General features: G+C 39.6%; 1 protein-coding gene across 1 annotated transcript; it reads right to left on the reverse strand.

Moving 5' to 3' along the window:
- Window positions 1-1830: 1830 nt before the first annotated feature.
- On the reverse strand, window positions 1831-12472 carry LOC124120256 (malate dehydrogenase, mitochondrial-like). The gene is made up of 8 exons (XM_046483036.2): window positions 12324-12472; window positions 8936-9188; window positions 8656-8765; window positions 6271-6396; window positions 5493-5597; window positions 4305-4376; window positions 2854-3006; window positions 1831-2462 (listed from the first exon to the last, which is right to left on the reverse strand). The coding sequence occupies exons 1-8, from the start codon at window positions 12393-12395 to the stop codon at window positions 2334-2336; spliced, it is 1020 nt and encodes a 339-aa protein (XP_046338992.1). The 5' UTR covers window positions 12396-12472; the 3' UTR covers window positions 1831-2333.
- Between the last annotated feature and the right edge of the window lie 12 nt (window positions 12473-12484).

Genomic DNA, 12484 nt, shown 5'->3' on the forward strand with positions numbered 1-12484 from the left:
TGTAACTTCTCTTGAGTAGTACATGCTTATTGGGACATTTTAATAATCTACGGGACTATCAAACTTTATTTAGTACTGTTCAATCTGTTCCAGATGCATGTTTTTGAAGGAGTCCAGTCTATCATTTATAACTTCTTTTCATGCAGCGATCTTTCAAGTGTCTAGCGAGTGCAAATAGTGTACCCATTTTGAAACTGAAAAAATGGCCTATATTAGCACCAGAACAGAATGAGATTTGCCATTTTATCAGCAACATTCAACATACACCAAGGCGTTTTACAAATATTTATGTATGGACATATGGGTGGTTGACAGTATCATGTCTTTCCAGGTTCGCATGGCAAGGAACAAATTCTGGTACTCCAGTAGTGAACGTTGTGATGAAATATATTAAAAATGAACATCTCAAAATGATATGTTAACTAATTGTATATGTGAATGGTTATCATGTAAGAAGTATAACTGCGGGCATACCAAACGATTTATCCGTATTGTTGATAGAATTATCTAAGTTCCTGGTTGTACAGTATTATCCCCTGCTTCTAGGAGTACCACTAATGAAATAAGCTTCTAGGCTACAGGATCAGATGGTATCACACTCATTTTCCCCAGTAGGAATTCCCCGGTAGATAACCAAAGATTCTGTCTAAGGCGAGTATACCACATCTTTTGAGAAAATGAACCCAGACAGTTAGGAGAAATTGGCCCCAAATTTTGGAGAAACAAAACTAACACAAATCTGTAGTGATTTAGTTTATTTATTGTTTAGACATTTAGTACATTTATTGATAGGCTATTCTGGGTGGTTATTTGTTTCCGTCAGGTGGTCATCCATGGTCTGTCCCAATGTCACACAGTTTCCATCTCTATCTGGTATACTGTGTATAAACTAAGTTTAATTGTGGCCTTTTTCTCCAAACTGCCTGGGGTCATTTTCTCCAGCACCCATACATGCATACATCGTGGTAGGCTAGGTGACTTGTTCCACTGCGATTCAAGGTTGGTTGGTTTGTTGTTTAACGCCGCACTCAGCAATATTCCAGCTATACGCGGCGGTCTGTAAATAATCGAGTCTGGACCAGACAATCCAGTGATTAATATCATGAGCATTGATCCACGCATATGGGATCGATGACATGCATCAACCAAGTCAGCGAGCCTGACCATCCGATCCCGTTAGTCGCCTTTTACGACAAGCATAGTCACCTTTTACGGAAAGCATGGGTTGCTGAAGACCTATTCTACCTCGGAATCTTCACGGGTCGCGATTCAAGGTACTCATGACAATGCAGGACGTTGCTCATAACATAAACCACTGGTTTGTCTACTCCACAATATCATTAACAGGAACATCAACCATATAGCTCACAATACCTAAATGTCACAACTACAGATCACTGTGGCTGATGCATTCTGGTGGAAACAAATCATTGTCTGACACGGAGGGCATGATATGGCATTTCTCCTTGTCTATCACATGTGCGTGTGTGCCTGCATGCTCGCTTTGTTCAACTAGCATTCCACAATATTCCAGCTAAATGGCAGCCTGTAAATATCGAGTCTGGACCAGACAATCCATTGATTGATATTGTGAACAAGGATCCACGCCATCAGGGTAAGATGATCAACCAAGTCAGTTTGAGTCTAACGACCCGATCACAAACTCTCCACATGGGCTAATAACCGGGCCACCAGTTTGTAAAAGTGGGTACATCAAAAAGTGAGATCTTTGTTGACTTTCATTTACCTGTAGAACACATTTATTTCCTCCAACTGATCTTAGTCCTGGCCACATTGAAAATAGTCACATCAACAAATCCAAACAATCTGTATATATTATTCTTTAATAAACCAGCAATGACTACATATCAACAAGTCTGAGTCTCTCACATACAGGATGGGAAATAGCACTATTGATGCTGACGAAGAGCGACAAGTAAGTCCACACCTACAAAACATGTTGGGAAAGTAATGTATGGCACTTGCACTAGGCAAATGCCCCCGTCAGGCCTCCACATCGAAACACTTCACAAGCATTACTCGATGTCGTCTGTTCCACTGCATATGATTATGCACTAAATGACGAACCCGATACTTCACTTTGATTACACGAACCAAGATGATATCTCGACCACACAACTCAAACTATTCTGGATGGACGTTTATGTAAAATGCTCGTTTATGCACACAGCCAACAAATAATAAAATTTAGGTACATTCTTGTCTGGATACATAATAAGAGCATCTCAAATTGTACAGACAACCCTTAATTCCAACCTTCAGAATAGACTGAGTAGACAGGCAGTATTGTCTTGTTTAAGCACACCGGGTTTCTACCCCTTGAGCACAAAGTCCTCTCCCTTCTGTATGCTGGCTTGTAGTTCTGGCAGAGCTGCCTTAAGAAGACCAATTTCATACTCCAACAATTTGCCCATTCCAAGGTTCTTCTCTACGCCTTCTTTCTGCAAGAAACATATATACATATTTCCTGAGAATTTCAGCTAGAATATGTTGCATGGAAATTAACACTGAAGTGCAATGATAACGCTCTACCAGTTAAATGTTCTTGATTAGCCTATGCTATAAATGTGGCAATGTCAGAAAGTACTAATCAAAATTAATAAAATACTACGTTTGATTTACAATACAATACCCTAACCATCATTTTGTTTTGATTTTCTTTTCAGCAAAATCCTTTCCTTATATTTCAATAAGGAAATAAATCAGCTTGAAAACACAAAAATCTCTTAACCTGATTTCACCTACATGGTGAATCATACTTGGAATTTTGGTGAATGTCTTAACCGCAAAGCCACCAAAACTAGTCCTTTTGACTATTTTAACAATACTTACCCCTAGCAAAATTGGTGTTGCAAAGTATTTGGCTTCTGTCTCGTCTGATCGAATGTAGGCACACTCCACCTTGCCCTCCATACCACCTAGAGCCTCCAGCACCGAGAACCCAAACTGAGCTGCAGCATACGCCATAGACAAGGTGGCTGATCCCTGCAAGAAGAAAAGCATCACATTTTAAGCGACACAAGTACAGAAAAGATCTAATTTCTATTCAGCAAATTTTCAGAAACTCAGCCTTAAAACCTCAGCCTACACCTGTTAACAGCATGCACCTAAAAAACCAATGTTAACACTTACTTCCATTGATCACCCATTGTCCAACACTGACCCCGAAAGTCCAGCACTGGGCCCCATTGTACAACAGAGACCCCCACTGTCCCAACACTGATCCCCGCTGTCCCAAAACTGATCCCCACTGTCCAAAAGTCCAACACTGACACCCACTGTCCCAAGACTGACCCCCACTGTCCAAGAGTCCAACAATGATCCCCACTGTCCAAACACGTATCCCCACTGTCCAAAAGTCCAACAGTGACCCCCACTGTCCCAACACTGACCCCCCACTGTCCCAACACTGATCCCCGCTGTCCCAAAACTGATCCCCACTGTCCAAAAGTCCAACACTGACACCCACTGTCCCAAGACTGACCCCCACTGTCCAAGAGTCCAACAGTGACCCCCACTGTCCCAACAATGATCCCCACTGTCCAAACATGTATCCCCACTGTCCAAAAGTCCAACAGTGACCCCCACTGTCCCAACACTGACCCCCCACTGTCCCAACACGTATCCCCACTGTCCAAAAGTCCAACAGTGACCCCCACTGTCCCAACACTGACCCCCACTGTCCAAAAGTCCAACACTGACCCCCACTGTCCCAACACGTATCCCCACTGTCCAAAAGTCCAACAGTGACCCCCACTGTCCCAACACTGATCCCCACTGTCCAAAAGTCCAACACTGATCCCCACTGTCCAAAAGTCCAAAAGTGACCCCCATTGTCCCAAGACTGTCCCCCACTGTCCAAAAGTCCGACAGTGACCCCCATTGTACAACAGTGACCCCCACTGTCCCAACACTGATCCCCACTGTCTAAAAGTTCAACAGTGACCTCTATTGTACAACACTGACCACCCCCATTGTATAATAGTAACCCCCACTGTCCAAAAGTCCAACACTGACCCCCACTGTCTCAACACTGACCCCCACTGTCTCAACACTGACTCCCACAGTCCAGCACGACTTATCCACACTGTTTAACACTGACACAATTAGCTAACAGCTAACAGTAATGTTGACCCACAGTATCAACCCAACGCTGACCTACTATGTCCAACACTGACCTACTATGTCCAACACTGACCCATATGAAAAGGAATAACCCTTTCCTATCAGACAGTGTGCCTGCATGATGTCCTGAATTTATGATAAACAAATCATAAACTCACAGCTCCAGCTTTAGCTTCCACAACTTCAGTTCCTGCATTCTGAATTCTCGTTGTCATTTTGTTACGCTCTTCCTATAAAGAAAAAGAAAGTCAATACCAAGGTCATCAGATATTTAAAAGACGTTTTTCATGGCTGAGGCCTTCTTTAGTGGACAGTCTGACAGACAGGCAGAATATTAAAGAACCATTTAGACAACAGCAATATTTTATTGTGCTAGTCCACTGAGATACCATGCCACAGTTTATCATAAATACTCCACTCAGACAAAGTATACTAACTCCTAGCCGACCAGTTATATCCCCTTCATGCCGTGCACCAGTCAGGGTAACAAGTTCTATGTTTTAAAACCTTTTTGGCAAGGAACAGCCAGGGGATCGAACCACCGACCTTACGCTCTCCCATCAGATGCTCTATCCAGGTCATGGAGCCAGTCACAGACACATAACATGGTATCAAGTCGAAATATTCCCCAAAGTTTTTGATATGGGTCATAAATGAGTGAGTGAGTGAGTATGGCTTTACGCCGCTTTTAGCAATATTCCAGCAACATCATGGCGGGGGACAGCAGAAATGGGCTTCACACATTGTACCCATGTCAGGAATCGAACCCCGGGTCTTCAGCGTGACGAGCGAACGCTTTAACCACAAGGCTACCCGACCGCCCCGGTCATAAATGAATGAATGAATGAATATTGCTTAACGCCGCATCAGCAATTTTGCAGCTATTCGCGGCGAGGTCATAAATGAAGCAATATTGCTAAGGAAATCTAACTCCAGACTGAGAATTTACAACATTTTGTTTTACAAAATACTGACTGCAACTCTGCTAGTTGTTTAAAAATGTAACCTGTACCATCTGGGGATAGTAGTTTCTGTGCAATAAAACAGGGTATGACTGAATCACACAATGCTGATAAGAAGCACCATACTTTAAATCAATAATACACAGTTTTTGTGACAAATGTCTCAAGTGTATTAGTTTAAAGAAAATTAGAAAATTCAGAAAATGACCTGTCTAAAAATGCAGTGAGTCATGACTCATTTCAACAAGGCTATGTGAGTGAGTATGGCTTTACACCGCTTTTAGCAATATTCAAGCAACATCATGGCAGGGGAAACAAGGCTATGTAAAAAAACCCGTAATAAATATGTCAGGGACACATAAATATGTCAAACAAGGTTCTTACTGCAGGGAAAGACACTGGGGGAGTGCACTGTGAGATGATTGGGATGATGGTTGCTCCAGCATGGCCGCCAATGACAGGGACGTTCACTTTTGCCACATCAAGACCCTAAAATAGACATATATAAATATTCCAAATTAGCACTTCCTGTATTCATAATGGTGAGACATCACCAGAAAATAGTTATCAACATAGAAAACACTATTCCCATGTTAATTAGCAGCTTCACGCATTTAGTAATATTGAAGAACATCAAAAAGTGAAAATTCTCTAGTATCCACAATAGCATTTTGTGTGACCAGAAAGTCCTGAAATATGTTCTTGTTTGCAAAGTCAGCACTATTCACAAACATCACAGCTGCCTGTGAAAAATGCATCTGAACCAAATGTTTTAACACAGGAGACAGCGCGTTCGTCAACACTCAAGGAATACCATGGCAACATTTAAACAATCCAGCATGAGCCAGGAAAACCAGTGGTTGATGGCATGAGCAACACTCCGTGGTGACAATGGCACACAATCCGTCAGACCATGCATTATAACCCAATCCAAAATATAGTTATCTCTACAACAAGCAATGAAACATGGGGTGCTTGGGACATATGCCAACCTAAATTTCCCACAAGGGTATCTTCAAAAAAGATCAGGATTAGGATCAGGGATTTCTTCTTCTTTGCATCAGCCCATATCACACTACAAGAGAAAATATCTGACACTGATCGCTGATGCTATGTAACTCATTATATGTAATGGAACAACAGACTATAGCAGTTATCTTACCTTTGCTTCTGCAATGAATGTATTTGCTCGGACAACATCAAGAGTTGTAACACCGAAAATTCTATTAGGGTCGTATACTCCTCTCCTCTTAAATACTTCAGATACAATAGGTACGGTAGAGTTAACCTGAAACAAGAAAAGAGCAACTTCAGAATTGGAGATAAATGTAATCATGGTAATTGCTCTACAGAACTTGCAGCAGTCTTGACACATGTATACATGTTTTACCCATGTTACCTGTACTTGCCAAGGCCCTAAAATAGACATTAAATAAATAGGCCTGTATTCCATCATTTGTCCTTGTTGAATGCTCCACACAGTGAGTGAGTTGGATTTAACGCCGCTTTTAACAGTATTCCAGTTACATCACGGTGTGTCAGCTTAATGTAGGAGGAAAGCCCGAAGTGATGCAGGTCTCAGATGTTTACCACCTAGGTGAAACCCACGAGCACGGGTATGATGCTGACAAACCTAGAAACATAATCGGGGCGAACCGGGATTCGTACCCACAATCATAGGTTTCTGGCGTGCCCAACTCTGCACAGCGAATCACGGCTCCTTCGACGACTGGGCCACCCGTGCCCCCTAATGCTCCAAACATCAATATTCCAGCTTTATCATAGTGACCTGCAAAGAACTGAGTCTGGACCAGACAATCCAGTGATTGAAATGATGAGCATTTGGGGTACTGCACCGGCCACTCAATCCATTAAGACACCTCTTATCACCAGTATAGGTTTGCTAGCGACCTATTCCAACCCGGAATCTCTATGGGTTGGAGCTATCAAGAGTTTCATTACCAGTGTATGAGTAAACAATGACATGCTTCATATGTGCTAATGGATATTTCATCAGTTATTACCTGACAATTCAATGAGCAATTGTAAGTGGCATTATCAATATATTTTTGTGTGGAGAAAAAAAGCCATTCATTAATACTTTTTATTACTTAAAGTTACCAATCATTCCTTATGAATGCTCACATCTGTAATCAATCACACATAAGTACATTTATCATAAATTTGCAACCAAACAAGCTTAGCATTTTCACTGATCGTGCTTATGAATGATTTGTTTGTTTGTTTGTTGTTTTACGCCGCACTTAGCAATATTCCAGCTATATGACGGTGGTCTGTAAATAATCGAGTCTGGACCAGACAATCCAGTGATTGATATCATGAGCATCGATCCATGCAATTGGGATTGATGACATGCATCAACCAAGTCAGCGAGCATGACCACCCAATCCCGTTAGTCGCCTTTTATGACAAGCAAAGTCACCTTTTACGGCAAGCATGGGTTGCTGAAGACCTATTCTACCCCGGATCTTCACAGGTCGCTTATGAATGAGATCTTCAAATTTCAAAAAATATCTTTTGACATATTACAATGCTTAGAAAATAGCCAATAAATGACTATTATGGTTTGGCAGGAACTAATTACAAAACTGCTACCTGTTAAGCCTTTGACCATGATTACCAACACTAGTTTGAGAAGTTTGCTGTTGTTTTTGACAAGGGCAGCTTGTTGCAGGGATCACTGGCAGCCTTTTCACTCAAATTATATTTCAATTCTCAACATGCTAACTATGTTAATTAATCTAGGCTTGAATGAATATTGTGTTTGTTGACGAGGTCTGTCCTTCTAAGATTATACAAATTTATATGATACTCACGATTATGATGATAAAAGACCATATCACAATGTTTTTGATCTATTGTGTTATTTGGCCATGTTATTATTGTAATATTGAACCAAATAGTGAACCAAAACTAACATAATGGCAAAGAAACATCCTGTCAGACCATCACAAGACTTAGTATACAAGATTCCCGAGATTTAAACTAAAAATTTAAGAAAAACTAAATTTGCAAATCAAGTCAATGTGCTGATCATTAAACATTATAGACATGACCAAATGTGAGATTAACTGTATTTTTCATAACTTGAATTTTCAAATGAACATTGTTTAATCATGTTAATAGTTTTACGTAAAAACAAAGGACCAAATATGTCTGTTTGATGTTTAACGCTGCACTTCCAGCTTTATGACAGCTGTCTGTAAATAATTGAATCTTGACCAGACATTTCAGTGATTGATATCATGAATATTGACCCATGCAATTGGGAAATGATGGCATGCAACACAAAGTCAGTGAGCCTGACCAAACGGTTCAATTACCCGCCTCTTACGACATGCATCATGTGCATAGGTTGCTGAAGTCCTAATTCTAACATGGACTTTCATGGCCATTAAATATGTAAAACACTCAATTATAATAACCTCTTTTAAGTGACTGACAAGAAAACCTTAAAACTAAAAGTCTCCATGTTCATGACAGTGCCATTGATTAATTAGATGAAGTTACGCATCTAAAAACTCACAGGATTTGTGACGATTCCCATGATTGCTTTTGGACAAACTTGGGCACAAACTTCAGCCAAGTCTCTAACAATGGAAGCATTTGTGTTGAAGAGGTCATCTCTTGTCATTCCTGGAAAAATGATGAATTAAGCCACACATAATTATAACTCTTGTCTCTCGTCTTTGTTATAACATTGGATTTAAAAGAAAACATCATTTTGACAACCCTTCATAACCACAAGGGTCAGATAACTGCTTCATAAACACATTTCCTTAAAGTAATCTAAAACATAACTTTACCTGGTTTCCTTGGAACTCCAGCAGGAATGAGCACCAGTTGGGCACCACTCACACATTCCTTGAGTTGATCTGGCCCAAGGAAGCCTTTAACTTTAGCTTTTGTCTCGATGTGACTTAGATCAGCTGCTACTCCAGGAGTATGAGCAATATCATACAATGATAGCTGAGTAACAAGTGGAGACTCCTTTAAGAGCAGTGACAGTGGCTGACCAATGCCACCACTGGCCCCAAGAACTGCAACTTTTGCGTCGGTCTGAAACAAACAATGCTAAATAATATGCATATCCATTTATTTATTTAACACGTCAACAAATCCAGTATATCTACACCAATAACTTTAGTAATGCTAATACATAAGTAATAAATAATATTTAATAATAAAACATCACGAAAGTTAAGGACACATGGCAAGACGAGGTCAATATGCATGATGTGCAGTGTTTGATATTAAGCACATATGACAGGGGGGTACTGGTCGATGTTGTCTCAAATCTTTAACGGGGCACTAGGCTCTGGCTTCCACCAGGCTGTTCGCTAACATTATAAATGTGTTTGTAAATAACAAACTGTAAAACAATAACAGGAAAACAAATACTAGTACAGATTGAATTCTGATTACTGTATTCGACATAATAAGCGCCCACTGCGATATTTGCAAATATATTGGCTAGTGAACAAACCCAATTAGCACCCCTTCCAATTGATCAATGTACTCAAGACTTATTTATTCATGTATTATACGCACTCGTGTGTAATATGCACCCTTAATTATGGGCAAATAAATTCTGGAAAAATATATCTGTCGTATATTAACATTTCAGGCTGTCAGCATAAACCACAAAATTTATCTTTTAACTCTGTTTTTCCCCGTCAAAATAATATTCTAATAAGAGCCCCCTATTTCTAAATTTGAGAGGGTGCTTAATATGTTGAATACGGTAATCACTGTGGTAATGCATAAATGAAGCAGCATTTCAGTTGAGGCCATGTTGAGACCTGATAGTATCCTCGCAGTGAAAGCATTTTCGGATTTCGGATTGCATGGATAAGATGAATGAAATGGATGTTCCATAGCGAAATATTTAGTTATGCATCCATTTGGCCATTGCATGGTTATTGTATACTATCAATTACTGGATATAATACAACAATGTATTCCCTTGTCATCATCCTTGTTTTATGGTATAGTGAGTGAGTGAGTGAGTTTGGTTTTACGCCGCTTTTAGCAATATCCCAGCAATATCACGGCGGGGGACACCAGAAATGGGCTTCACACATTGTACCCATGTCGGGAATCGAACCCGGGTCTTCGGCGTGACGAGCGAACGCTTTAACCACTAGGCTACCCGACCGCCCCGTTTTATGGTATAACCCTACACCTCTGTATTTGCCGTCATTCTCTTGATGCGAAGTTTATGACTATTATCATCACTAATCATGATTACATGCATAGTGGTATTAGTGTTAGTGGCAACACCAGTCAGATTAACTGTTTGATTGGCATTCTAGAAGTTGATGAGTAAATAGGAAAACATACAACTTTATGGATAACTTCTGGTTTATTGCATTTAATGACATTTCTATGTAGATTCTTACATCATTATCAAACTGGAGTGACTACAATCAATTAATGAGAGGTATTTAAGTATGACATCATGTGATAAGAAGCAGATTGACATTAAAAACAAATAAGTAAATTGTTAAATTCATTTATTACCGGTATTTCGACTTTCCGGTGGTTGTTATGACTTTAGTGTCTTTTACTTGGAGTGTGGGGCTGTTCTGACATGAGGACATTTTGACTACAACCCTACAGCTGCAGATTTATGGGATATTGTTACTTTAAGTGAATATTGACCAATACATTCCTTGAACAAGTAAGTGCCTAATATTATAGATATAACTATTGTCGGTTGTAATTAACCATATTTGCATTTATTTTTATTTATTTGCTGTAGTACGAGACAGAGGGATTCCAGTTCATATGCGTTATCATTGGGAAGATGCAAGACAGACAACACCAAGTTGTTGTTTTCACAAGCCTTTTCATTTTTAGGTATGTACTTGTTACTGTCAATGTGTAAAATGTGATTCACTTAGGTAATTTACAAAATGCCCCAAAGGGCTTAAAAACATAAGACTAATCAATGTTAAGATTAGAAGCCTAAAAACATACACTGACTTTACTTTTAATCACATCATTTTCAGTCGCTGGATGATGAAATTAAACAATGTTTGGAATTTGATATCATAATAAAATAAATGGTCACATATTTTAGTCAGTTTGTAAAAATAACCGAAGATTTTACACATATACACATGATATGATAAGCAATGCTCAGGTGAAATCATTAGTTTGTGTTGCAAGTCAAAATAGTGTAAACGAAAATCAAAGACTATCATTGAAGGCACTTATTAAAACTTTGTCAACATAACCGATGCAACCCCCAATGGTGTGTACATTTCCTCATAAATCCCAAGATAAAAAAATGTTTTTCTTTACTATACTGTAAATAAAAGCAAAAAATGTGCACCACAGGTCGCAAACTTGTCAAGACTTCTGGAACATCATCCAGGCATCCATGGGCAAAAACAGTAACAAAAGCAGCATCCTGTATCCCGAGACTTATAAAGATATCAGAGCCCCTTCAGCTACTGGCCATCATTTAGCTGGAATATTGCTGTTAGATGTGCTATGTCATGGACCCCTTCACCTGTATTCACTGATATTTCAAACTGGGTAGAGATCAGTTATCGCCTACGATCAATTATCACAGTTTGTACACAGAATGTCAGAAATCACATGAAAAAATGTCAATAACTGGTTGGTGACCAGTAGCTTTATAATTAGCACAATAATCTATATGACAAAACTGTTAAAGAGATAATGCTTAAAACATTGACAGCTACTTGATCAAGGAAATATTTTATATGTATACGTTATACAAATGTGAAATATGAAATAGAGAATGATTATTTCAGTACATTTAATGTTGACATTTCAAGTTATCTAATTGTGCAACATCGTAAGAAGCTAAAACAAAACATTTCATGCACATCGGAGCAATGCCCTTGAAAATACTTTGGCCATGCACAGATAACGTGATTGATACTTCACTTGAGACCTATATCCCACTCTTCAGACATGTCCGCGATAGGACAGCAGGCAAAATAGGCTCGATTCAGCATAACAATTTTATGCTGGTTGATCTGTGTAGCAACGAAGCTGGTATAGAACTTCGATCTTGCATCGACTTACACAATGTCACAAATCCGGGCCACATGGGCACCGGGCACTTGTTGAGGTGTGCAAACGTGAAATTGGAAGCATGTCTATTAGAATTAACTGCAATCACGAAAAGAATACTATAAAATATCTATTCCGAACCTTTGCACTCGTTGAAAAAGCATTCTTGGCAATGCTGATAATCAGAGGTTGACGTGCGAGCCGAGAAAACATCTTCTTAGGTCTTGAGGCCTCGTCAATATGGCGTATGACAGGAAGTTGGGGGAAAATGTAATACGCATGACAGAGTATATGATTGTGTT

The sequence above is a fragment of the Haliotis rufescens genome, unplaced genomic scaffold, assembly GCF_023055435.1.
Source record: "Haliotis rufescens isolate VD_foot unplaced genomic scaffold, xgHalRufe1.0.p SCAF_38, whole genome shotgun sequence".
Classification (NCBI taxonomy): domain Eukaryota; kingdom Metazoa; phylum Mollusca; class Gastropoda; order Lepetellida; family Haliotidae; genus Haliotis; species Haliotis rufescens.

Bases quoted from the DNA above. Each gene is read 5' to 3' on its own strand.
- LOC124120256 (XM_046483036.2), bottom strand. From the start codon at position 12,395: ATGTTTTCTCGGCTCGCACGTCAACCTCTGATTATCAGCATTGCCAAG. The intron at 6,397-8,655 runs GTGAGTTTTTAG...TTCTTGTTTCAG, and splicing joins TGGGAATCGTCACAAATCCT to GTTAACTCTACCGTACCTAT. The intron at 5,598-6,270 runs GTAAGATAACTG...TGTCTATTTTAG, and splicing joins CATTCATTGCAGAAGCAAAG to GGTCTTGATGTGGCAAAAGT.